The sequence below is a fragment of the Pollachius pollachius genome (assembly GCF_949987615.1).
Source record: "Pollachius pollachius genome assembly, chromosome: 3".
NCBI classification, from domain to species: Eukaryota; Metazoa; Chordata; class Actinopteri; order Gadiformes; family Gadidae; genus Pollachius; species Pollachius pollachius.
The window spans coordinates 15914930-15942597 of NC_136936.1; the positions used below are offsets into that span (position 1 = coordinate 15914930).

At 44.0% G+C, this 27668-nt stretch overlaps 2 protein-coding genes across 2 annotated transcripts; both read left to right on the forward strand.

The window, feature by feature from the left end:
• Window positions 1-6646: 6646 nt before the first annotated feature.
• LOC307073754 (uncharacterized protein) lies at window positions 6647-10175 on the forward strand (the record flags this gene model as incomplete). Its single annotated transcript, XM_079733714.1, has 6 exons — window positions 6647-6651; window positions 6830-7041; window positions 7670-7832; window positions 8595-8686; window positions 9719-9867; window positions 10005-10175. 6 exons carry the CDS (start codon window positions 6647-6649, stop codon window positions 10173-10175), a joined length of 792 nt encoding a protein of 263 aa, XP_079589840.1.
• Window positions 10176-18369: 8194 nt separating this feature from the next.
• Window positions 18370-27227, forward strand: scn3b (sodium channel, voltage-gated, type III, beta). The gene is made up of 6 exons (XM_079731803.1): window positions 18370-18480; window positions 19768-19934; window positions 20436-20664; window positions 22907-23045; window positions 26123-26223; window positions 26941-27227. Exons 1-5 carry the CDS (start codon window positions 18426-18428, stop codon window positions 26193-26195), a joined length of 663 nt encoding a protein of 220 aa, XP_079587929.1. The 5' UTR covers window positions 18370-18425; the 3' UTR covers window positions 26196-26223; window positions 26941-27227.
• Window positions 27228-27668: the final 441 nt, after the last annotated feature.

Consider the following 27668-nt stretch of genomic DNA (forward strand, 5'->3'; position numbering starts at 1 on the left):
ACACAAAAAAAAAAAATGATGAGAAAATATCAAATGGAAAATTTACATTTCTGTCTATGTTATTTCCTTTGAGATAAACTTCACACGGTTTAACTCAGGCTTTCTCATGCGTTTATTTGACTGACTTGATTAATGCATGTATTAATCCTGATTAATACATGCATATGGTACTTGATAGATGTTTTTAATTGTCACTCTGTTCTCCATCCACCTATTGCAGGCCTGACAGACTACACCAGCCACCCCTGCCCCCCTGGGTACTGGTGCAGTGGGGAGGGTCCGCCCATCGTCTGCCCTGCAGGAACCAAGAGGAGCCACCCTGGGGCAGCTGCGCCCAGCCAGTGTGAGCCCTGTGATGGGGGCACCTTCTGCCCTGACCCCCAGACCACTGGCAGGCCCAATGTGTGGGGGATCCCCTGCAGACCCGCCTATCACTGTCCGCCAGGGAGGTTCACTAACACTGTCACCACTGTCACCACTATCCACAGAACTACCACCATCACTGCTGTTACACAATAACCACAATCACCCCAATGACCACTTTCACCCCTACCGCCACTGCTACCACTGGCAGCACTATCACTACCATCGCCACAATCACCCCTATCAACAGTGTTACACAATTACCACCACCACCGCTGTCACCAAAATGACCACTGCCACCACCACTACTACCATGGTCGGCACTATTGCCTTTATCGCCGCTATCAGCATTATCAAATGATCACCACTATTACCCCTGACAGCACTATAACCCCTAGCATTATTACCACCACCATAACCACCATCACCACTGTTTTGACGGTACCCACCACTGTCACAATCCTGCCCACCGTGGCGACCCGGTGGACTCTAGCAGCTTTGTGCTGGCTGCGCAGGTGCGGTGTCAGAGCTCCGCTGCAGGGGCGGCTCCTTCTGCGGAGGCCGGACCGCAGAGCCCGCGGCCTGCCCCAGAGGATACTTCTGTCCGGAGGGATCCCCTTCTTACAGTGCGCCCGAGCAGCGGTGGGTACAGGTTCGCACGCACCCTGAGAACCAGGAAGACTCCTCCTTCTTTCCCCTGGATACGCGTGTGCCCCTGAGCGGTTGTGGGCGAGGACAGCTCGTCGGGCCTTATAAATAAACCTACCCTTGATTCCCCGCTCCGCAGCTGTCGGTTCCCCTTCTACTGCCCGGCCAACAGCTCCGCCCCGCGCTCCTGTGAGGGGGGGTCCGCGCCTGTCAACACCACCGGGCTTCGAGGATCCAAGAGCAGCTGCTGTCGTGTGTGTGAGGGGGGCACCTACCGGCTGCACTCCTCCCCGACCCCCCACTGCCTGACCTGCCCACCTGGATATTACTGCCCCCAAGGTACACGACCCTACTGCTGTGCTGATTACTGCACTGTACCCCCCCCCCCCCCCCCCCTTCTGTCCCGTCTCCTACACAAACACACGCACATACCTAACACATGCCGTCGGTCTTGTTGGCCATCTCGTTCATTCACGCGCCCAGGTGCAGAGGGTTACCACGGCAACCCCTGCCCCCTGGGTCACGTGTGCCCCGCGGGCACGCCCCGCCCCCTCCCGTGCCCTCCGGGCTCCTTCGGTAACTCGAGCCGGGCGGGGCGCGGCGAGCGGTGCCACGCGTGCCCAGCCGGCACCTTCAACCACCTGCCGGCGCAGCGGGCCTGCTTCCCCTGTGGCAGCTCCTCCAGCTCCTCACAAGGTCAGCCGCCTCTCTATGGGATGGATGGTACTAACTGGCTGGTTGTTCTCTTCTCTATGTAATGGATGGATTAACTGGCTGGTTGTTCTCTGCTCTATGTAATGGATGGGATTAACTGGCTGGTTGTTCTCTTCTCTATGTAATGGATGGTATTAACTGGCTGGTTGTTCTCTGCTCTATGTAATGGATGGTATTAACTGGCTGGTTGTTCTCTGCTCTATGTAATGGATGGATTAACTGGCTGGTTGTTCTCTGCTCTATGTAATGGATGGGATTAACTGGCTGGTTGTTCTCTGCTCTATGTAATGGATGGGATTAACTGGCTGGTTGTTCTCTGCTCTATGTAATGGATGGGATTAACTGGCTGGTTGTTCTCTGCTCTATGTAATGGATGGATTAACTGGCTGGTTGTTCTCTGCTCTATGTAATGGATGGTATTAACTGGCTGGTTGTTCTCTGCTCTATGTAATGGATGGATTAACTGGCTGGTTGTTCTCAACGCATTATAGGCATGGTTGTGGTAATTTTTCTCCCTTGCCCCGCGCAGTATCAATTCAATCTCCCGATAATAAATAGCACTCTTTGCGCCATCATTTTAGGTTCAAACGAAAGAAGGAAAAGAAAAAATCTTATCCCTATTGATTTAATAAAGGGTTTTATGGGAAAGGACACAACTTGAATTTATTGAATAACTTGAAGAAAGTTAGTGTGTGTATACGTGCAAATTATTTTTTTCTTTTTACAATGAAGTAGGTTGAATAATGAAATGAGTAACTGCACTTTGGACTATACTTATTTATTAGGCATAAGTATGTGGTTGTTTTTATGACAGGGTCCTTAACGGCCGTTAACCATGTAAACTGTATTTTCCCTTGGACACGTGTTTAATAACAGATTCACACGTTAATATATATTCCTCAAAGCATCAGAGCGGTAGGCTGTCAAACACCAATACAAACAGCAAACTCTACGCCCACATGTTGATGAATCCGTCCGTTGAACTCCCAGGCTCAGCCTCATGCACGTGCATGGGGAAGAACCGTGCGTTCCAGCACTCAGACGGTTCCTGTCTGTGTCAAACCGGCTTCATCTTCTACAACCAGCTGGACTTTAAAAGCTCCAGCGCAGACAGTCAAGTGGACTGCCAGCCTGAGGTGAGCCATTTCACCAAGCAGACGGAATTCATTTACCTCACTTTCCGGCTGAATGGCTTCCTTGGCATCTGAACAATCAAAAAATAAAACAACTCCTGAGTTTTACTCCCCACTGACTGACTCTGAATAAGCTCTTATAAGTAACATACTATGTGCCTTATTTATTCACAAAATGGCTATCTTGGTTCTAAACGCTAGCCTGGTGGTGGGGGGGAGTGGAATGCGGGATTTAACCGTAGTGTTGACAACCAACACGGTTGCAGGTTGTCAGATGAGGCCCATTTGAAGGAGCATTTGCCATGTTCTATTCTCTTTGTGTCTGTTCCATGTACGATTAGAAACAAAGCTTGCCTGCCCCCTTAATACGCATGCAGACGGTGTGTATCAACATCAAACCACTCGTGTGAGGAGGTTTCTTAGACATATATATCCACTGTCCCAGGTGAATATGCGCTGCGCCGCGGGACAGGTGCGGCTGGCGGCGTCCCGCGAGTGCGTCTCCCCCTCCCTGTACCCGTGCAACGTCACCTGCGGACCCCACGGCGGGACCGTGGACGCGGAGATGGGCATGTGAGCGCCACGATAGGGGAACCAGGACCACTACAGATAAACACAAATCAATCAGCCTCGGCTGGACCCAGAGGTTATTGGTGCTGAGGGGTTTTAAGTGGTGATAATCCTCTCCCCATCTGGGCGTGCTCTCCCCTTCCCCAGCTGTCAGTGTGAGCGCTACGTGTCCTCGGAGGAGCTGTGCAACTCTTCCTGCGTGGCCGGCCTGCCGCAGCTCTCCGCCCGGCTCTCCGCTGACGGACAGCTCATTCTCAGCCTCAAGCAGATGGACAGCAGGCTGTGGGTCCGGGTAAGCACGAGCGGTGGGGGGGGGGGGATTGGGTACATTTTTTGCTGTTGTTGTTGTTGTTGTTGTAGTAGTATTTAAACAACTGTGCTTCGGCTTAGCCATTGGCTGATGCTGAGGATTAGCAGGGTCTGGTATCATCGGATATATACCGTTTTCATTTTTTTGGGGTTGTGTTGCATCAGCTTCGGCTCAGGCTGCTGGGAACGAACGGGGTGATTGGCTGACGTAAGGCCTAGGAAGGACACCTGATAAAAATGGTGCAACTGCCTCATTAGCGGTTGTCCATTTCCCAGCGGTGTAAAGTGTAGTGGAGCTTGAGGTTAGAAGGTCCAGGAAATGATAACCAAGAGCTTTATATTATGACTAAAGGGAATGTTGTGTTATGCAAGAGAAAGAAAGGCGTAAAGAAAGGAAGAAAGCAGAGAGAAAGAGAGAAAGTAGGAAACAAAGGAGGAAGGAAAATTAGACTACATGAAAATATCCTCAAAACCAGCATAGTTCTGTCATTTTTTGGTATTTATATCTATCAGCATTCTAACAGATGCTAAGTACTTATAAATACACCACACAACAGATGGCCTGGCTGGTTGTTGCTGCCTAACCACCATGTATCTCTGTTTGAAATTCAATTTGAGGAATTAACATGCTGAGAGACGCTTTATAAATGTTGCCAGATTAGGCTAGTTATAATCGTCTATTAATTCAAGAATTGAACAATGACTTCTAAAGTATAAGCTTTAGGCATTACATTTGCATACACATCTATGCGAGTCAAATTAAGTCTGATAAATTTGTAATGCCGTTGCAAATGCAGTCTGAAGAGAAACCTTTCTTCTAGGAAAGGATATATATGCATATATGCATACATTTTAATAGTCTATATAGATTATTGGACCTTGAAATTATGGAAAATAAATTGTGTCTTTGTGCAATAAAGCCTTATACAGTATGAATAAAACTAACCTCCAATTTCTCTCACAGAATGGCAGGGATATTTTGGGCCCCGATGTCCATTTGAAGAACATTGGGAAGGTCCATGTAGTCCAGTTTGTCCCTGATGGCGTGTTTGGTTGGATCTTCACGGACAGAACGTTGATGACTCAATTTCTGTCAGGTGACTCAACCGTAACATTCTGTGTCTACATGTGATTTGTTCTGAGCAAAAATGCAGCGTTTTTTAATTGGGGTCTAGGCACGACCTCAAAACTAAGGTAGGCAATTAGTTGTAGAAACATTATTTGTCATATTTGCTGATATTCTCTTTACACCCCAACAACAATCAATCAATCAAATGCTCTGACAAAAAAATCTGGTATATGCAGCTGTCGAATGCCTGTGATATCCCATGTTATTACCTCATTTTTTTCCCATGTTATTACCTCAAATGAAATGATTGGATGACCTACCTTAATCTAGCTAGCCAGTCATGTGTTTTTAAAACCTAGCTTACTCTGGCTGATTTCTCCAAATTTCCTACTCTACCTTCAATCTACTGATTCAACTTAAGGACTGCATGCAAACATGCTGATTGTTTTCCTTGTCCATACATTTAGATGAGGGGGAACTCCTTCACGACAAGGATAGGAGTAAGAGAGACACAGAAACCAAAGGGACTCCTGCTCGGACGCCCGCCACTCTCCCACGAATCCCGAATCCCATCAGTTGTCTGTCCTCTGGAGACATGATAGTGTTCCAGCTCACCATCAACCACACTGGTAGATTACTATCCTCACTCATCCTTAAAGTGGTTGCAGGTAATATTTGAGATTTGTAAAAAGAGAGAATGGAACCGATCGAAGAGAGCAACAACCCAGAAAACGCTTCCTCCCTCTCTGCTCCTTCCCTCCTCCCTACGTCTCTCCACCGTTGAGATGCAGATGCCGTGTGGCTGAATGTGATTGACAGGAAAGATTGATTCCATGTACCCGTTAGGGATGGGAACACTAATTGGTTGGCTAAGGTTGGCTATGTCAATTCAATCTTTAACATATTTAACTTAAGACCTGAGGGCCAAACATTGGATCAAAAGTTGTTTTAATACACATGGCGCACCATATTACTTTAATATATGTATTTATTGCCTTTTGCGTAACAGTGAGTTTGTTCAAATCAGGTAGGTAATGAGCTTCTTGCACAGGGTTGCCTACAGGGAGACTGTAGACATTAGGGTCAATGCAGGATATATATAAGAATATATCATTAAAGTCAGTAATACTATCAATCATGTATTCCCACCAAGACCGCAGCCTCAGCCACTTCCCGGTGTATCACAAAGACCACCTGTTCAACAGCAACCCCGGCTGGGATTTCGGGGCCTTCCGGCGTCTCCAGGTCCTCATGAAGCAGACACACTTCAACTCAACAAGGTGCCACTCAATTCAGTGCTGCTAGAACCGGGCCATATGGGAGAATTTATTATCATTGAGGATCCTAGGGAATTGAAACCCAATCTATATTCAGCGTATGTGTCCAAACCACGCACTTTAATTAAAAGTTATTTCTGAAAGGACCCAAGTGGGGATAGTTTTTTTTAAGTATACGGCAGAATTCGGTTGAATCAGCAAAGCTCCCCCTGTTCCCTCACATATTTCAAACCCAAGCCTCACTTTGGGAGGGTTTATCAGCTCATTAACTGCAAACTGGGTATAAGTGTAGGAGTGATTCCACGATAATTCAACATCGCTCAAAGTTATTGTCAAATTAACGCTACCGTTGGATTATCTCCCTGCCCGAGCATTAAAACGTTTAACATCATTAGCATAAATGATATCCTCCTCACCCCTCCTCCACCACCTATCCTTCTGCTCCCCTTTCTCCCTTTGCCGCCTTAACCTTTGTTATGAATACATTCTTAAGTAACTACGTTTAAAGGGGAACCGTCACTCTCTGCGGTTTTCTACAATTAAAGAGCAGCGCTGCATAAAAAATGCGGCCAGCCACAACAACTCCGGGTAAAACACAGAAAAGTTGGACCATTGACATTGGCGTTAATGTTGCAAAACCACAACACACGTCGGAGCGGTGCGCTCCTGGTAGAAAACAGCCGAGCGCGGCGGTTCCCTGTCACAGTGTCTGTGTTCCACCCCTGGGCTGCCCCCCCCCCCCCCAGGTTCGCCCACGTGTTCTCGGAGACAGGGAAGTACGTGCTGGTGGACAGCGCGGTGCCTGAGAGGAGTGTGGTGGTGGTGGTGAGTGACAGGGGGACGCAGTGTGACCCGAGGGCGGCCGTGTTCCAGCCCCAGACCCCGGCACAGCTGGTCCGCTTTGGGATCCTCAAGCAGCGCCGCCTCAACCTGCTGCCCGACTGGGGGGTCATCGTTGGTGGGTGCCGGTTTGCTTGTATTCGTTGGCCCTCCATTTCCTTCGATGAGCAACAAACAATAGTGAATAATCATAATACCTTGGATTTATATTGGGCTTTTTTTCAAGGCACTCAAAGTGTTTTATGGTGTGCAATGGATGAAGGATACGACCCCTCATCCCCTACCAGTGTCTCTCACCCACCTGGGTGATACGCCAGAACGCTAACCACACACCATCTGTCACTGTGGAGAGGGGAGGGGATAAACTATCCAATTACAGACATGGGGATGATAAGGGGTCAATTTTGAAGCAAGCTTGAAGGTGGGAATTTGGCCAGGACACCAGTGTTAACAACCCTACTCCTACAATGAGTGTCATGGGATCTCCAGGGTCCACCACAGGGTGCCAGGACCTTGGTTTAACGTCTGATCCGAAAGACGGTGCTTTTGCACATGACAGGAGGTCCTCGACTCTCCTAGGGCTTTGGGGAAATGTCATAGGCCAGAGGGATGAGCGCCCACTACTGGCCATCCAATACCTAAAGTATAACAACACCATAGGTAGATATAATGAGAATCCCTTCCTTGAAGAAATGCATGGATCCAAGATTAATGAATACTCGTGTGATGCTTCTTTTGGTGACCAGCGGTCCTGAGTCTCCTGCTGCTGCTGGTGGTGGTGCTGACCAGTATAGCGCTGGTTCTGAGGCCCAGCAAAGCCAAGCTGATCCTGCAGTGGAGGAACAAACCACGCTGGCGAAGCCTGGGGGAGCCCTGCTGTCCCGTGGAGTACCTTCCCCATGGAGACAGGTCTGTAGGCTCCTTGGACCGCAGTTTCCTTAGATCGCACCTTCCTCATGGAGAGAGGTCTGTAGGCTCCTCAAATAGTCCCTTCCTCATGGAGACAGGTCTGTAGGCTCCTCAGATAGTCCCTTCCTCATAGAGACAGGTCTGTAGGCTCCTCAGATAGTCTCTTCCTCATGGAGACAGGTCTGTAGGCTCCTCAAATAGTCCCTTCCCCATGGGGACAGGTCTGTAGGCTCCTCAGATAGTCTCTTCCTCATGGAGACAGGTCTGTAGGCTCCTAAGATAGTCCCTTCCTCATGGAGAGAGGTCTGTAGGCTCCTCAGATAGTCTCTTCCTCATGGAGACAGGTCTGTAGGCTCCTCAGATAGTCTCTTTCTCATGGAGACAGGTCTGTATGCTCCTCAGATAGTACCTACCACATTGAGACAGGTCTGTAGGGTTCTTAGATGAGCAGATACTGATCTGCTAAGGCATTTGTCCAAAACATTTTGTACAAATGTCTGCTTAAGGATGGATGTGTGGTTGACAACCGAGCAGTCTAAAAATAATCGAGAATCACAATATAAAAACAAACACTGAGCAACAAGAATTTTAGTATATATATAAACACTGCAGGAAGACAAATGAACTACCTTAACCTTAAATACTTTCATATGAAAGGGAGAGGGGTAAAGTGTGCAAGTTTTTTGTTTGTTTCAGTATTTAGATTGGAACTTTTGGCGTCATATCCTGAGTGAAATCAGGTTGACTGTGTTTCTTTTTCAGCTTACCCGCCCCACTAAACTCTGCAGGCCTACTAGGTAACAGAGGAGTAGGAGAGGGGGCAGAAGCAGAAGAACCTGCTGTCTCAAAGGGAGGTAAAGTCCTACCTATATTCATTATATTCTGCTTATATTCACATTCTTCATTGTCAGTTTGTAAGGTAGTAAATTAATTTTTGCAAACACATTTTCATTCCTCTCATCGGTCAGCATAACAAAACTCACAAGATACTCGTTATTCAAGAAAACTGGAGATCATCGTAGTTTATAAAAATAAAAGTGTAAAAAAAGCTTTGTTGGCGGGCTATCAGAAGTAGTTTTAAAGTTATGCGTTGGCTGAAACCAACGATTAGAGGAACTAAACTCAGCGGCAACCGCCTGTCTGCTCATCCACACTTCTTAGGGCCATCTGGAAATCCTAGTCAGCATTATCTTCTATTAATCTTTGCCAATTTGCACATGGTGTCCACATGGCTTTCCCCTTTTGACACGACTGCTGAGAAAGTTCTAATATTTTAAAACCGTACCCGGCTCCCTGGAAGAAAATCAAGTGGCTGAACTGTGTTAATGTGTTGGGCTTAATATGCAATGTATTATTCATAGGGCCGGTTTAAAGCGCATTAAGCCCTGCATTGCCAAACCACCAGGCATGACCAGGTAGCAGATAATAGCCTGGTCTTCTGTTTGATTGATGATTTGGGAAATAATGACTACAATCTCGGTATAATGACTTCTGAGGTTATCTGCAACTCTCTACGCAGGCATTGTAATTTAACAGCTAAATATGTATCATCCATACCTTACGCAGGGCCTTGGATGTAAAAGGAAAGGAGAATGAGACATACTTACAAAAGAAAAGCCTCTTTTATCATCAAGGGTTACTTTAATTACGTTATTTTTGGAGTGTGTGTGTGCTGTAAATATTCTCAATATTCAAATCCAATATTAAGGAACACTTATCATGCTAAAACCATACGCAACAAGGTCAGCACGTTCTATAAAGTGTGCAGCTGCATACCGGTTAACCTTTGATTTAAATTCACATTAAACCCCCATTGACCTTCCTTATACAATCTGGGTTGGATTCGAGTCTGACTTCTGAACTCTGCCTTCCGCGAGGTGCCTCAGAGCGTTTTGACTTGGAGGAGTTCAACGTTAAAACCCTGTACGACAAACTGGAGGATCAAAACCTGCACCTGGCTTCACAGTTGGCCCGCCACCGCAAAGACACACAGGAGTTCTACAGGAACATGTGCCAGCAGGCCGATGGCTTACAGGTGGTACACCTATTAAATAACCTATTTTGCTAGAAGACATACATGCAATTTTCTGAAAGGTGTTTAAATTTTAAATGAAATCACAGTTGAGATTGAGTGGTGGCTGTGTTGTCAATTATGTTGCATTTTCCCTCCAGAATCTTTTAGAAAACATGGATGAAAAGAAATTAAGTCTTCTGAAGGAGCTGGGCCTTGACTCCATGAAGCGTAAGCTCTGTACCGAGGCTGGGGGAGAGAAGGAAAAACAAGGTACAACACCAGGGCAATTAAGCTCTCAGAAGTGTATTCCGTCCAATAAATCTGCATAGGCCAAGGCCAAGTAAAAGGCCAGGAAAAACAAACCACATACACAATTTTTTTAAAATGCAAATGAGCTCACCAGGTTCTTTCCTTTCGTCTTTTGTGCTTTTCCTGCATTTCCTGCATACTATGGGGATCTGCATCCAGCCGATGCTTCTGTGGCCCTGCTGGGTGCTGTTCTGGGGTCTGTGGAAGCCCTCATAATGCGGCTGACGGGGGAAGGCTGGCAGAACCAGGATCTGCCCTCACCACCCCACTGTCTAGACAACCATGAGTGTGAGGAGTATGGACAAAACAGCGAAGCACACGTGTGTGATCCACAGGTGGGACGAGAGGATACCTAGGCAGCAGAACAGCTACATTTGTATTAATTATTTTAATACAATGTATTATAATTGTATGAAATCCTTTTCATATGAATTCCTCTTGCCAATTATATCCAACAGTCGTCCCCGAGGAATTTAACAAAAATAGCAGGTCCTCATCAAGATTCAGGTAAGGCTTTTCTTTGTTTATATGCAGATCATTATTCAGATCATTGAAAGGAGGTAAGAGTGTTTACCAAGACTATGTAATAGATGTACCGCATCTTTTCCAGGCCATTCGCTGAGTGACCAGGACCTGTCCAAGCTGGTGGCCATAACTCCTCTGTCTAGAACACTGCAGGAGATCCAGCAATCTCTACAGAATCTTACTTCCGCTGGCCCTGGTAAAAATTTGTGGAATATATGGATATATAATTCATAAAATAAATTAAATGAGGTTAAACAAATGCAAAGACATTTAGAGGCCATTGCCATCATTTCATCAATTAATAAGTTAATTAATGAATTGTCTCATCATGTATAAAACATTCATGACACTGAACAATAATCCATGCGAAGAATATTCAAACTGAATTAATAATCCCTTCTTGTCTATTATGTTTTTTTTTTTGCATTTTATCTATTCGGTTCTTTTGTAGTTGTTAACGACCAGGCTGTTATTGAAGACCAGCCCCTGCAGCCAATTCCGGTCGCCCTGGACAATCTTCCTCCACAGCACTCTGCCATTTTCCTGTTTGGTTGCCAGGTGATGCGGTTGCTAGGCAAATGCCCTTTGTTCCCGCCTGTGCTTTTGTTGATCGCAAAGTCCATCCCTGTCTCCTCCTGGTCCTCCCCGGGGGGTTTGCTGGCACATTGCTCGGGGGACTTTCACTTTGACACGAGCAATCAGATACTCTACCTCTCTGAGGCCAAGCTCCAGCACGTGGGTCAGTTCATCGCCACCATCCTTCAGGCCATGGCCTATGTGGCATCAGGTGACTCAAGATATAAGAGAATAATAATAACTAAACACACATTCAGGAATTAACTATGACAGCCCCCCCATGCATGTCTTCTTTCCATTGAAATATGCTGACGTTTTCATTTCATTCTTCATGCGTTCCCACCAGGGTCCAGGCCGCAGATCTTTATGCAGGCCCTTCATCAGGCAATATCAGCGCTGAGCCTTCAGCTCTTCAAAGTCTCCTTTAAGTTGGACCAGGTATGTTGTTTGAATATGTGATAAGAGTGGCACATATCTCCGTACCAATAGAGGTTGGAAATCAGAATGCATCATTGGATTCCTTGTCATATTGCAATCACTCAAGAGAGTTGTAGTAATAAAACAAAATCAAGGTAAACATAATGTAAACTAAGCAAATTAAAACTTGTTTTGCCACATCTCGCATGAGAAATGCTGAGGCACTTTCAAACACAACAATGCCTCCCCTTAAAGGCAAATCACTTCATGATTAATTATTTAACAATGACAAAGAAAGTATGATTGCCAACACAATTGTCAACCAACAAAAGCTCCTATGCAACCAAAATGAAGGCGGTCATTGCGATGTTACATCACGATTACAAGCCCTATGCACACACCCAGATGGTGTTGTTTCAGCCGGAAGACTCTGAGGCTCCACAGAGGTCACAGCACGGCTCGTTACCCGACGACTTCCTCAACGTCAGCGTCCCCTACGAGGAGCATTTCACTGAGGATCTCCTGGCAAGCAGGTTTGTTACATATCATCTTATACACAATACCGATCACTTCCCATGTTGTCAACAAATCACTTGCATGCAATTACATTTGTCATTTTCTTTTCCAATTTCCAAGACTTCAGAAATACAAGTTTTTCAAATTAGAGCAGCTAATCAGAGATCTGAAACATGGACCACAAACAGCTAAGCAGAGAAACATGGGTAAGGTTATATGTTTATAGTGATCAAATAATTAAAATACATCACCGACCTTCGACCTTCCAAGGTTTAGAAGATAGTGTAAGTTGTATATTAGCACATAATAACAGTACAAACGTACATAACAAATTATTATCTTACAGGTGTATCCCCTGAAGGTAATCCTGCTCAGGTAATTATCACACGACTCGTTTTCAGAGCTATTTAATCCTCCATATTTTGATGAGTGATTTTCATGACGTGTACTGATTCTACTTTGCCTTTGAACTGAACAACACTACAGGTCTCCTCCATAGAGGAGGAAATAGATCGCTTGAATGAATCCTTCCTACATCTGAGTCTCCAGCTGCAGAAGAGAGGTCAGATGCACACTCAGCGCTGGGAGAGTCAGCATACTTCAACCGATCATGCGGCTGTAAGTGTGTGTTTGCGTGCGCAAGCCTGTGTGTCTGTGCATGTGTGTTCTCAATTTTATAGAGAGTTATATTAAAGTAAAGTAAAGGGATTTCATACATTCTTATTCAAATATTAACCATCAATGTGTTAGGCCATTAGAGCTTTATTCCTGACTAGCATCAGGGATCATTATCACATGCCCCCTGCCCTTCTCCGTTGTAGAGGCCAGCCGGCACAGAGCTGCCAGCCCTCAGTCGTAATGGAACAATCCTGGTGGAGCTCCAAAGACGATACGTGTCCCAGAAACTCGACGAGCTGCAAATCACATTAGAGCAGAGAAGGCCGTGCCAGCGGCATGACAGCCCTTCACAAGACGGGCCCAAGAAAAACCCAACAGCCACCGACAGCTACACCGCTCAGCAGGGGGGACACCCCCCCGGCCCAGAAGACCATCAGAACCACGACGACCACGGGGCTCTTTCAGAGAGCTGCAGGCAGGACACGGCTCCAACTTATTACCGCAGTCAGAGCCAACAATCGGTAGTCCCAGAGAGTGGACATTTTGGAAACTATTTATTAGAAGGGCATGTTTCCGACCAGAAGGCTCAAGCTTCCTGAAAGTTCTAGCGATGGTGATGATACATGCATGGCTGACTGATGAATACCAGAGCCTCCCGAGTACAAAGACCCAGGGAAAGGTGGAGTTGAATTGTCAGATAGCAGAGGAGTGGCTGACAAGAGGGACAGATATAGACGACCTAATCACCCGGCGCCGGGTCTGAATGTAGATAAATAGCTGAGGTTTTAGTTATTCGTCATATTTTTCTTTCTTTTGTGCTACTCTTATAACCGAATAGTTGACGTTGACAAACGACTGAGAATACTCAATCAGATTCTCTGGGTTTTTTGAGGTTCTTGAATTTGACAGGAATGACGAATTATACTTTGCACAGGCTATAGAATAAGTGAGTGAGTGCAGATTTCATCATACCTGATCCAGAACAGAAATATTCTCTGCCTGGCAAGAGTTGTGTTACACAATCTGTCATTTTGTCCAAATAGTTTCCAAGTCAGGAGTACTACAGACCGTGTCGGTAGCAGCCCACTAGTTGCCACACTTGTATCAACACATCCAATAATAGGCTGTTGCCGCTGCACATAAAACTGAGACAGATCATGAGATGTTCCCTGGCCTGTGTGACCTTTTCTTTCATGTTCCGTTCACCTTGTTCTGCCCGTCTTCCTCGTTCACACGGCCATCCACAAACCGGACCGCTGATAAAACCAGAACCTGAAGTAGACATTAAACATTGTGAACCTGCTTCACTATGTGCCTTCTCTCCATGTCTGAGGACAGTGCTCAGGGTCCCATAATAGCAAGTGAGTTTTTCTTCAGGGGACAATAGTCAGTGAGCCAATTTCCGAAGGTCAGCCAGGCAACAAGGTCTTCAGTGGCTATCAGTGTTAGGTTCGAGCTCCATGCCAAATCCTTTTGGCAGAGAGATACACACTGCTCTTCTGATCCAATGTTCCCTTTTGAGTGTGATGTGGATTTTGGAAAGCATGTGTTAAGGTATGCCTGTGCATGTACGGTGGGAGTAAAAACAGGGTTTTTGTCTGCTCGTGTTCGTGTTTCTCAAGACAGTCAAAGAGAGTGAGGGAAAAGAGAGAGGGCAGAGAATGGTAACAATGGCTACATGAGATTATTGGATTTACCAGTTGGATCAGCTCTGTGGTACCCCGTAATCTTCCTTCTGTCTTTCACATTTTTGTATAACACCATAACTCCCTGGGTAAATGCTCTGTTCAATTTGTGTGTGTGTGTTTGTGTCTATGTGTTGATTTGCACATTATCTGTGTTTAGTTGCGGTTATTTATAGAATGTATATGTGTGTGCACATGTTTCTGTGTGAACATGTATGTGTGTGTGTGTGTACACGTACATGTGTGTGCATTCATGTACGTTTGTGTGTGCATGCCTTTGTGTGTGTGAGCAAGAGAGAGAGAGAGAGAGAGAGAGAGAAGCCATATCATTTAATACCCGTGTTTTTCTTGGCTAGTGTAATGGTTGGCAGCTGCTCCAGTAGCTACTGTGTGGTTCCAAACATGGCAGTTGTAGTTAACCCCTACTAGAACCATCACTTTTTTCTCCGCCACTGTGATTGATTTTCATATTATTTAGCATTTTCACATCGCAAATAGTAATTGTCATTTTCAAATAAAACTCAAAGTAAAAACATCAAAGACTTAAGCCCATGTTTTGGTTCAGAGAAAGCTACTCACACTTCATACATTTCTAGCATGTTCCATCCGGTCAGCTTTAATCATGTTCTTGTAATCTTCAAATCCCTCAAAATCCCTCAAAGTCTGTTCTCACTATCTCCCTTACAGACCCTTGTGGCCTCTGGTCATCTTTCTGAATCAGTAGGCTGTGGAGGAGGCTGAACTGGCAGCAACCCCCAACGCCATGCTGAACACGTTGCCATGGTTTCCTTGTCCGGCGGTTGCTGTCTCACCCGGCCTGCCATAGTTAGTCTGTGTCTGCGAGTCATTGCCTGCCTGCTGCCTGAATCATAGGACCCCCATTCATAATCCCTCTCCTCCAAATTCTGAACGGGGACATTTGGAGGACACGTTTTACCTATTGTCATCATGGTAAATATAGTACTGAAGTCATATATCGGGCAGTACATGCCCGATGGTTAACTATGATGTGTTTTAACCTCTGCTAAACTTTTCCAAAAACAAGCCAAAGTACTCTTACTTTGGAATCTTCCTATATTGTATTAATATCCTATTGTTTATGATCTGTCCGATCATGGGACGGAGTCAATAGATAGACCCCGTGTGGCAAGTTCACATCACAGCCTATCAGAAAGACACAATACTCATACCAACTGTCTCCAGTGAATATTAATGAGGAAACTAGAGCCGTTGCCATTTAAAACTCTATCATATAATTGTTTTACCTTATTTTCCTTAAAACAGGGACTATTCCGGGGACAGCTCTGGCCGGGGACATGGCACTAGAAACGGTGACTCACCCTATTTTCCTGTTGCCTTATATGGTTGTTGTGACTGCGACGTAGTGTCTTCAACATTATATATGTACAGTACAGCCACAGATTTTAAATGGTGTAATCCATATTGGAATGAGTAAATCCTTGACTCTGCCTATCCTTCTAAGCCTTTCATTCCCCCATATATTTACCCCTAGATTACACACATTGATGTCACAGCAGGATTATTCTAGCTCTTAAAGACTCTAGTCCCAGCAGCTGCATTGCAGGTTCACCTCATCCTTCTATTTCAGCCGGAGGCTATTCACAAACGTGGGGTTGACGGATGACATGAACGAGCCTGGCTTGATTTTAATAATTAAAAACATAAAAAGTACAAAAATAAGTTAAAAAATAAATAATAAAAGTTATGGCAACAGCAGGGGTTCCAAACGATACCAAACAAGCAGCTCACAGAGATGGGGAATTGTAATATAAACATCCCCAAGGAAAGTTGAAAGATATTTGCACAAATTACCAGATTTTAATAAAACTCTAATTTAACAAAACATATGTTCTAGTAAAGAAGCTTTTTTTTCTGCATTGCTTTCATGTTACAATCTGTCGTTCCAGAAGCCCAATTAGCTTTTTTATTCTTCTGAATTAACTTTATTATACATTTATATACTCGTTTCTCTTTTGTAAGACGATATTTAATATCATACCTCTCTACAAAACCAAAATCAAATACGCAGACTGAAGTAAAAAAGTAGAAGGTATTTAATAGTGGTGTGACGGGCACCCCACTCCTCTGACCCTTTCAGCTTCTGTGTGTGGGTGTGACGGGCACCCCGCTCTTCTGAGCCGTTCAGCCTCTGTATGTGGGTGTGATGGGCACAGGGGTGACACTAATAGCTGGGCTTATATAATGGCAGCGACGCTGTATGAATAAGAGTCGCTATTGTGTTCCAGTGTTATGGGCGACTCGCCTCATGTCATACACCAAAACAAGTTGAATAGCCCAAGGATCTATTGGTACAATACAAATCAATAGCATATACAGCAACACTAGGAGTGAATTATTTTTTTTACTCCTTTTCAAAGGTGAGTTTAAAAGTGTCTTTCTGTGTTTCAGTTTTCATCATTCGTCATTCATCCTACGGCGAGGAACCTTGACAGAAAAGACAACATAAATCCATAGCTTATACAAATAACCAACGGCTGCTAGTGGTGTATATTAGCCAAATATAAACAGGAATTTAACATGTGATAGGCCGTACTGTTATCTTCTGAACCCCGTATCATAGCTTCAATAGCCTGTATGTTAGAGCAAAAAGTTACTATCAGTAGGACGATGCGTATTCTGATTGCACCCATGCAATGTATTTCAAAATTCAATGTTCCTATCATCAACATTGGCTATGCTCTTTTATATGCACGCTATGTTGTTCGCATCTGGTTAATCAAGTAATCCCTATGCTATAGGGATTTGGGATAACATGCGCTTGTTTGGCCTAACGCCTGAAAAACGCTGAAAGCCTCAAGTGGGCTCTGATCATCATGAAAGCTCTTCATGAATAAAGTGAAGACCGATGGGAATGTTTGATCGATACTCCCTACTAGAAAACAGCCACTTAGGAAAAGTATTGGCCTACTTTTAGCTGTGTCGAACCAAACTCCGTGAACTTCTCCTCGATCGTTCGCTCGTGAGTTTAATTAGTAGAAGGCTGTTCTCCTCATTTTTAAAATGTGACAATCGTAAAATAGACGATCGTAAAATATCGTAAAAACGCACATGACGTTGAAGAATAATAAAATATCTTCTTGAAGAGTGATGCGCGTGGCGCCACGCACGAGCCTGCTCCAGCGTGGGAGTCACGCATGCGCATCAGAGCCTACGTGCTGCCACACCAAGTGACTGCTCACTGTGAAAACAAAGGCAGCGGGCTGCGACTTGATAACGTCATTAGTCCGTATCTGATATGTTCGAGAAAAAAAAAGAATCTATCATGTCCGAGTGATATTCCTTGTTAGGTAGTAAACCGTTTGGCCTGTTTTTCTCTGTCGTCTCGGAACAACGTTGCAAAAACGCGCTAACGCAAGTGGATTTCCGGACTCTACAGGTCTCTTGTTTTGTTGAATCGTTGTTCATGAGATGTGATGAAGGCTGTCTGGATCAGAGGACAGCACCTCTGCGCCACTTTATCTTTTGGCTTTTTGATATAAAGAGCAATTTCAGCGCTAATACAATCCTTTTGTGCCGTCCGGAATGTAGAAGCTTTTATAAGTTGGTGATTATGTCCTAGTAGAACAATGTTTTTTACATTGTTATAAATGGACAGCCCTAAAAGGCATACCAAAATCCTGCTTCCCAGAGTTGTTTTTGCCACTGGGATAAAGAGACGTTGGCATTTGAACCTGGCTCTCGTTTGGACCTCAGACTGGTGATTTTAAGTAATCGGCAGCAGGATTTGTAACGGATGGGCTCTGGCCTTGGTCCTGAAGATATTCCCTCTTATCAACTCGGACCATCCGCCGCCCTGACCTGAGATCACGTCCAGGAGAACCACAGAAGGGATCCAGCAGGACTCAGAAGTTAAAGACACTAATCATAATTAGTTCCCTCAAAGTGTTCACTATGATAGGGCCTCTCAGCGGTCGACTGCATACGCTGTTACTTGTAATGTGTGCGGGTAAGTAGGCTATGAGTGATTTATGTGAAATTATTCATAGTTTTTATTTTTCTAGGTCATTTATTTCCCTATATATTCTAGACCTAAATCCCAAGGTCAGAGTGAATGTATGGCCCACTGCATCATCAACTAGGTTTCCCTGTTCCCTCTCCTTGAGACCTTGACATAACTGTTTTTAAACCACTCCCAGCTGAATACATTCCCCACTAATACAAACACAAAACAACAACAGTAGCATGTCCTCTTAAGAAATGGACCCATCTTCAGACTGTCAGTGAGTAGCAGCAGGCTAACCCTACTTCCCCTTGCCCACTCACATGCACACATGTTATGTCTGGTTCAGTGAGCCTGTGTAGAAAGGCATGTGGATGTAATTGGTGTCAGGACTGTCTGCCCAGGGGGCTAGGGGTTACATAAGAGCACAGGATTCAGCACTCACTGGAACACTCACACACAGGCATCCATGTCAAGCCCACCCCCACATACAGGAAAGAACCAGTAGCTCGTATTTTAACTACGTTAACCAATTTAAAATATTTGAACTCTTTACAAGACCATCAAATATTCCATGATAATACATTAAATCAAATATACAATAACAGTTCAAAGCATAAATGTACATTTGTATGTGTATAAATAGACCTCATACACTGCTGGCCTCAATGAGAACAACAACAACAATAACCATAGAATATAATCTTCAAGGTTTTGTGTTTTTATTAGTTTTCAAACAACAATGGCTCTTAAAATAGCCAGACTCTTGCAAAGAGGTTATTTATACATTTATACAGAAGATGGGTATGAATTATTTAAAATAAAATCAATGACCACTCTAACCACCTTTTAATTGAAACACTATTCCAGCATATACAAACACATTAGATGGACATCGTAGGCATATATCTTAACATACAATCCGAATATAAATCTTTCTCCAGGAGAATTTACTCCTAAGGTTTAGCCGAGGTTAGGGTGTCTGATTTCCCAGACGGAAGGAACTGGGTTTGATTCCCCATGTCTGCACCCTACCTGTATGCACGATTTCCTAACGCATACCTGCTAATTAATGACATGTTCCTGTATTCACTGTATGTGTCTTCGGATAAAATACACATTGGTTGGATTCACCTGTGATACCCCCATACACAATGACCACTTACCCCCTGCTGTGTTCCAGCGACCAATCAAAGGTTCCCTCTCCTCTCTGATCTTCCCAGATCTTCCAGTATAGATCTACCTGGATAATGTGTCCCATGTTTCCCCTTGCTGTCTCTCTGTGTGTCTCAGTGCGTTTGGGCCATGCGGTGTGCGTGGACATCCCCTCAGAGACGGAGGCTGTGGTGGGCAGGGCCATGAAGCTCACCTGCATCGCCTGCATGACCAGAGAGGAGGTCAAGTCGATGACGCGCGTGGACTGGTTCTACCTCACCAACAATGGCACCCTGCTCATCCCTGTAGGCCTGCGCTGCCGCCGCTCCTTCCTTACCCCCTCCCTGATGCTAGTACAGACCGATCGATTTAGGACTGGATTTTAAAGTCATCCTCATTTCAGTCTAGCTTTTTCCCTGCAGCAATCACTTTTGCTTCAAATCTGATTTTCTTGCACTTTTCCCACAGACCAAAATTGATTTAAAGATGAAAACTTTTTTTTCTTTTAAACTTTTTAAAAGATGAACATTGCAATATATGCAGGGGAAAAGTTAAAAATACTGTTGAATAAGTGATGGCTGGAGTGACAATGTTACAAAGCGTTCCTTCAAAGAAGTGAATTTGTGAATATATACATAATTGTATTAATTTTCCAAAACATTAAAGGTGTTTAACTTAATACCCGATGACCCATTTATTTGTATCAAATTATGTATCTCATTATGCATGGAATTCGTTATGCATCTTCCTTTGAGCTTGTGTGTTTTTACGTCTTTAATTGGAACTTAGCTTCCCCTCTCCAACAGATCTTCCAGTATAGGAATGGCCGCCCGAAGGAGGTGGAGGGCCCCTGGGAGAAACGTCTCTTGTGGAACGGGAGTGTGGACCTTCAGGACCTCTCCATTTGGATCCTGAACGTCTCCCTTAACGACAGCGGTACCTATCGCTGCGACGTGTTTCGTCAGTTTAAGTTTGACTACTTCACCCCCTCGGTCAACAAGACCAAGGTAATCCAGTTGAAGGTGTATCCAACAGGTGAGGCCAGAGTGTTCTTTTGACTTTTTGTTATCTCTGAGTTCCCTCCAAAGTGCCTGATAATACGTTCGTTCCTGAGTGGTAATCTGTAGGCTGAACCACATAGTTCAATGTGGAGGATAGATATTGAGCACTTTACATATTCATCTTCTTGGTAGGAGTAAGAGGATGAATATGTAGTTATGCTTGTAGTTATTTTTCTTAAAAGTTGTCAACATTATTGACTTAATACAGTCAATAATGTTGACTGTATTAAAATACACAATAATTTTATTTGGATTAGTGCCATTAGTCCTAATTAATTAAGCAATTCATTATGCAAATTAAATCCTGCAAAGAATTTGGGTCACCATGATAGATGACGTCCTTCGTACTGAGAATTGTGGGCATGGCATATTTTTCAGTTATCCTTTGAAATGTGATCATGTTAATGCTACAAATCCTTTGGGGGAACTTTAGTTGTGTTTATTTATAAAATATGTTGGTGAAATCGCTGTTATGCAGTGTTTCACTTGTGTGATGATAACATTTGCCTGAATGTGTTAGCCTCAATAAGCACATGCAAAGGGATTGTACGCTTTGGTATTATAATTATTATAATTTTTGTGACTTGCTCCCTCCTCCAATAATGGAGTTTGAATGAAAAAGCGTCTGTGACTAACACCATCAATACCCTTCTGTCCCCTTTTTTGTTATGTGTGTACCCAAGGAATAATGGCTATGTTTTGTCTGTCTATCGTTTGTCAAAGCTTTCACCTATTGTCAGTGAAGGGGTTAATTCAAACCACCTGCTTTGCTATCTTTTATAAGGGGTAATGTATTCTGCGTTCCCGAATGCTTGGCTTGCTGAATGTGTTGTTTTTCACCTCGTTCAAATATACATAGTACATGTATATTTGAAACTTTGAATGTACAGATCCCTCATGTCTTTAATATCTCTATGTGTGTGCACCTAGTGTGGTTTAATGTTGGATGGAGACATCCACTGGTTGTGTTGTTCCTGAAAGAGTAGTACAAAGCACTGGATGTTATAATAATCAAATGATATGGTCTTTTACGATAAACTACATTGTATTTGCATACTACACACACACACACACACAGAAACACATTATCTCCTTGCATCTTTGTAGTGTAGTGGGGCCAGATTTCAAAAAGCCATAGGCCAGAATGCATAATATTTGAGTATCAGGTTACAGCAATGACGTCTTTCCTCATTGAAACAACATTGATTGGGTCATGGTTTTATGGCCACTCCGTTCTAGGAATGGACCGGGTAACACGCCCATAGTCTCTTTTGAAGTCAATGTTAAAACACATTACATATTTGTAATGGGTCCGACGGCTTGTTTGGGGTTTGGCACCCGTTCATTGTCACAATGGTTTTCATCCGATGATTTGGCAGTTGTTTTATTGGTTTCTTTACATTGGATATTAATCTCTCTCGTGGCTCTCTCTAAATTAGCAGTGTTATACCATTAAGATGATATTATTGCAACGGCATGCAAACCACTGTGACACGTGCATAACCATCTTTTAATCTGATTTAAGCCAAACTACTTTAGGACAGTAGGAGCACACTGTAATCGTACTGTACATTTGCTTGCACATCATTGTCTCAGAAGAAAGTTTTGCATCAAATAGCATGTTTCACTTCGGGATACCACATGACAGTACATGCTTGACAGTTAGTGGACACTGTAAGGTCGGCATTCAGAGTTATCAGGGTCGTAGCAGACAGAGGTCACCCTTCCGGCTTTAGGAATGAGCTATTCTGCCTAGCCTTTTAAGAACCATCTGGATCTTTGCTAATTAGCACCACCCAACGGTATCACTAATGAGCGTTTCAGCACATCGGTAGATCTAAATAAAACCTGGCATGGATTTTCACTGTACGGGCGCTCGTCGACCTCTGTCTCATTAAGCAACTTGAACACGGGACTGCAATTGAACTGCAATTTAGTCGCTGTCCATCATAACTAGCAGCACTCTCACCCTCTCTACAGTCTCAAGCGCAACAGCCATGAACCAATTTGAACAGTATGACCCCACACCATCACAAATAAACCCCACTAGACGCATCCATGTATGACCAACGGCAATGATCCTTAAGATGAGGTGAATGAAGACTATCGTAGCTCACAGTGCTGTACTGTGTGTGTGTGTGTGTGTGTGTATGTGTGTGTGTGTCTGTGTGTGTGTGGGTGGGTGGGTGCGTGCATGTATGCGTGTTCCTCTGCAGCCAAAATCGACCCGGCGTCGCTGTACTCGGAGGTCATGATGTACGTGCTGCTGGTGAGCCTCACCCTGTGGCTCCTGGTGGAGATGGTCTACTGCTACAGGAAGATCTCCAGAGCCGACGACCACACCCAGGACCCCGCGTGAGTTTGACAGCCTCACAGACCGGCTCCTAGACCTAGGCATACCTACAGCCTCATAGAAAGGCAGACATACAGCCTCACAGACAGGCACCTAGACACAGGCATACATACAGCCTCATAGAAAGGCAGACATACAGCCTCACAGACCGGCTCCTAGACCTAGGCATACCTACAGCCTCATAGAAAGGCAGACATACAGCCTCACAGACAGGCACCTAGACACAGGCATACCTACAGCCTCATAGAAAGGCAGACATACAGCCTCACAGACAGGCAGACACAGGCAGACATATAGCCTCACATAAAGGCAGACACAGGCAGACATACAGCCTCACATATAGGCAGACGTACAGCCTCACAGACAGGCAGACACAGGCAGACATAGAGCCTCACAGACAGGCAGACACAGGCATGCATACAGCCTCATAGAAAGGCAGACACACAGCCTCACAGACAGGCCGATAAAGACAAGCAGACACACAAGCAAACCTGTGGGCACACACGCATGCAAAAACACACACACCACACACACATGCAACCAAACACACACTCACACACACACGCACACACACAGCAAACTGCATGCTATCCTTGTATATCTGCTATGTCAGCCAAGGGCACTGACATGTCTTTGAATGAGCTGTGTTGCTGTATTCTCCTATTGACCTTGATCAAGCTCACTGAAGGAGCATTGCAGACATGCAGAGCTAAACATGCCAGGGGGATAGCAGAGACAAACCATGTTGAGGCAGCGAGAGTATGTGTTTGTGAGTGTTTGTGAGAGGGTAAGAAGGAAATGTAGTGCAAGAAAGGGAAGAAAAAGAAAGAATGATTACAAGAATGAGAGAGGAGGAGACAGGGGGAGAGAGGGAGAGAGAAAAATAGGGCGAGACAGAGAGTGAGTGAGACATAGAGAGACAGAGAGAGGGCGGGAGGGAGGGAGGGAGTGAGGGAGACAGAGTGAGAGCGAGAGAGGGAGAGTTATCCAGTGCCACACTAATCTGTCTTTTGGAAGGCCACCTGGCAGGTGTGGGTAAATCTGAGCACTGCTGACTCCCATTCCCATTCCAATTCTAAACAGCTTTTTTTTTTCCAAACATCCCTGCCAGATCTGCAACTCGTTCATAAACAGAGTTTTTGCATCACCTTTGATTGGCCAACAAAGACCAGAGCGTACCTGTGTGGGCAGGTCTCTGTGGGCTGCCAAACCGCTGACTTGGCCACTTCATCAGGAATCCAGACAGGCAATTTATGACCCCGACAACACCAGCCTGTATAGTTTAGAGCAGATAAGTGCTGATAAGTGCTTCACTGGAAATACACTGAGTGACTCCATGCTCCTAATAAAATGCAGAACACATAGAGGCTGATGAGCGGGGCACAGCTGTGTGTGGCACCGGAACATGAAGTCGTTATAGTGTGATGTGGTAAAAGTATTAGGCGTTCCTCTTACAGGTGACAGGAATGATCAAAGGAAAATAGGATATGCTTTGCTTTCAGATAAGGTAAAAATGCAGATCAGTAATGCTGTTCAGTCATGCACGTTAAGTTCAGTTAAGTTCAGTCATGCAAATCAACAATTTGAGTTGAGCATTGAAGGCATTTTATTGCAAGTCTGCGGGTTGCCATGTTGTGACGACTGCTCTCGCGTTGTGATTTAGGGAATAGTAGAAGCTATCTGACAGCCCAACAGCTGATGTGTGCAGGTCTTCAGCGATCTTCCTGGAGTAACTCGACAGAAACCTAATGAACAACATGGCAGATGTTCTTCAATGCAAGTGAATAGGCACAAATATTGTATCCATAGGCAGTTTCTAGGCATTTGGTGCAGTCAGAATTGTAAATGGGGTCACACACCAGGGTTCTCGCCTTTTTTCAAAGATGGCTCAGCTCCGTCTGTGACAAAATTTACAATCTACAAATGCAGATGTAAAACCAATGCTTTCCACACAGCCACCAACTAGTTGCACTGCCCAGACTGTTGGATTCTCCCTCCAATTGGAACCCAATGGCTTTCAAGACATGAAAATCAATTTCCTGCCTTGTTATATATGCTATGTCCTGTCTATTATGCATCACTACACGGTGCTCCTCCTATGGGGCCCATGCCACATGTCAAGTCATCCAGGGTCAAGGCCAGGAACACCACTTTACAATTCAACCATTAGGGAACGATTCATGTTTGTTTCTGATCCATACTTCCACAATCAGACTAGACTTCCTTACTGTTTTCCTCTGGGAGTCAATGGCTGGAAATCAGATGACTTATTCTACACCAATCTGGCAACAGATCTTTGATCTATATGGAACGGCAGTCGAGTCAGTCAGAAGTATGAAAAATATGCAGTGACAGTCCAATTACAAGAGTCCTGCTCTGATTTACATTTGAGAGTGGGCTAGAATGACAGTACAAAGATTATGCTGACTCTGTGACTATTAATAGTGATGAGTATGCTATGCTTTGACTGGAGTACACTTTAGAATAATGCGTGATTAAGTGCACCCACTCAGCGCAGAGCCTCTGTTGGATGGAGCACTTCACAGTGAATTCAGACGTAGTTCAAAGTTCAGAGGTAATGCTTTGTGCACTTATAGTGCATTTATTTGTGCATTAAGTTCAATCGCTCAATACTGCCGTTATGTAACCAAGGGAAATTGACAAATACACTGTTAATGTTAGCATTGACCATTTCTTTGTAAGCATTCCGATTGTATTGCTATGATAAATCAATAATCAATAATAACAATACAATGTTATTGTTATTATTGAATTGTACATACTTACAATATACAAATATTTAATTATATAACTATGATTAAGAAACTAACTATGGGATTTTCTAAAGATATATTCTTTATTTTCTTGTCTGCGTTATTTATTTATGCGTTAACTTATTTGTGTTTATTAATTTAGAGTTAAGTAAGACATTTTAAGTAAGACATATTTGGATCCGGATTTTCTATGGGATTTAGCACTGTGAATGGGTGAAATGTATAGCACAACCTAGAAATGTCACATTTACTAAATAAACCCAGTGGACATTTCATTTCTAGAAATGCCTTTTTTTTTTCTGCAGGACAAACTACCTAGCCATACCTTCTGAGCAAAAAGACAATCCAGCTGAGCCGGTTACTGATGTTATCGAATAAAAGTGGTTGTCTTGCGATCACAGACACGGTACTTTACCAGACACTCAAATTGATCTGCGACCAAACAAACTTAACCCTTCATTTCAACTCATCCTTTGCATATTTCCACAATTAAAGGTTGTATCAGTAAAAAGCAATGTCTTCAAACCACACAGAAAGCATGATGACTGTGGGATGCGTAGATGTTTTTGAGTGCTAGTGTCGAAGGACACGCCCCGAGTCTTCATTGTAACACATCCACAATAGCTGTCTTTATATTTTGCTTCCTGAAATCCAGCCATCTGCTCTCGACAGTTTTGGCAGAAAAACTGGTAGACAGCATGCATTTAGCTGTGTATATATAAGACATATTTTAATTGTTAACCAGCACCCAGTAATTCATACTGTCATAGTATGGCATACTGCCACAACCTTTAAGACTTAAACACTTTGTATGTATTTGTTGCTATGTTTTTTCAACATTCCTATTATTTACACACTACACAAACATACATTCCGGCCATTTTCACCACATACACTTACTGTGTTCATAGTTTGCTGTTCTACTGTGTGCATAATACCAATAATGTCCTGATTCCATTTAGATTATGGAAATGTATGTTTATGCGTGCAAGAGCTACTTTATGCGTGTCATGAGAAGGTACATTATTGTTTTACACTTGAATGAGATGAGGATTCCTGTCTTTGCTGAACGGGAACGATGTGTTCGAATTTGAACACGTTTACATTGTTCTTTCTTTTCCAGGTACTGACCGTTACGAAGGCCACTTCAACGTTGCGGGGGCAGCAGCACAGTTATGTACACAGACATTGTTCTCACACTGATTTCACTGAAAACACTTTGAAACACTCGTCAACTCTACAGTGAGTGCTCACGGTATGGTCAAATACGTTGTCACTCAGAGAGAAATTGGAGAGCAATGTTCAGCCTCTAGGTCCCATCGTTCTCTCATCCGCTCCCTCTGTACTCTTCTAAGTTGCTTGCATTGTGCAACAGTCGAGGGGATGCAAACGGATTTTTAAAACGGAATACCTAACTGCATGTCTGATACATTTTGTTTGTTCTGTCCGTGTGATTCATACTCTTGATAGACAATGTTGAGATGGTAGTCAAAAGGCAGTTTCTACTGTGATATATTCTCTTCTTTCTACTTTTTATTTTTTACAAAAAAAGGATTGCATTGCTTTGTATACTGTATGGATGTGTATCTTGTGTCATAGTCAAATACTACTAATAGTACTTTTAGTACTGGATAATACTGTGTAAGTTCACAATATTGCAGTTGATGAAGTCATCTTTGCCTTTCCTTTACCGTGTCCATCTGAAATCTGAACGCCTGTGTTACCGATCGCCCTGACCTCTAACCGCCGCTGTTGCTTGTGTTCTCCAACAGCTACAATAGCAGCGCTCCATATGTGCCTGAATCTATAGAGAAAATACTGTAGAAAATAATGTGTTTCATATATTTGGTG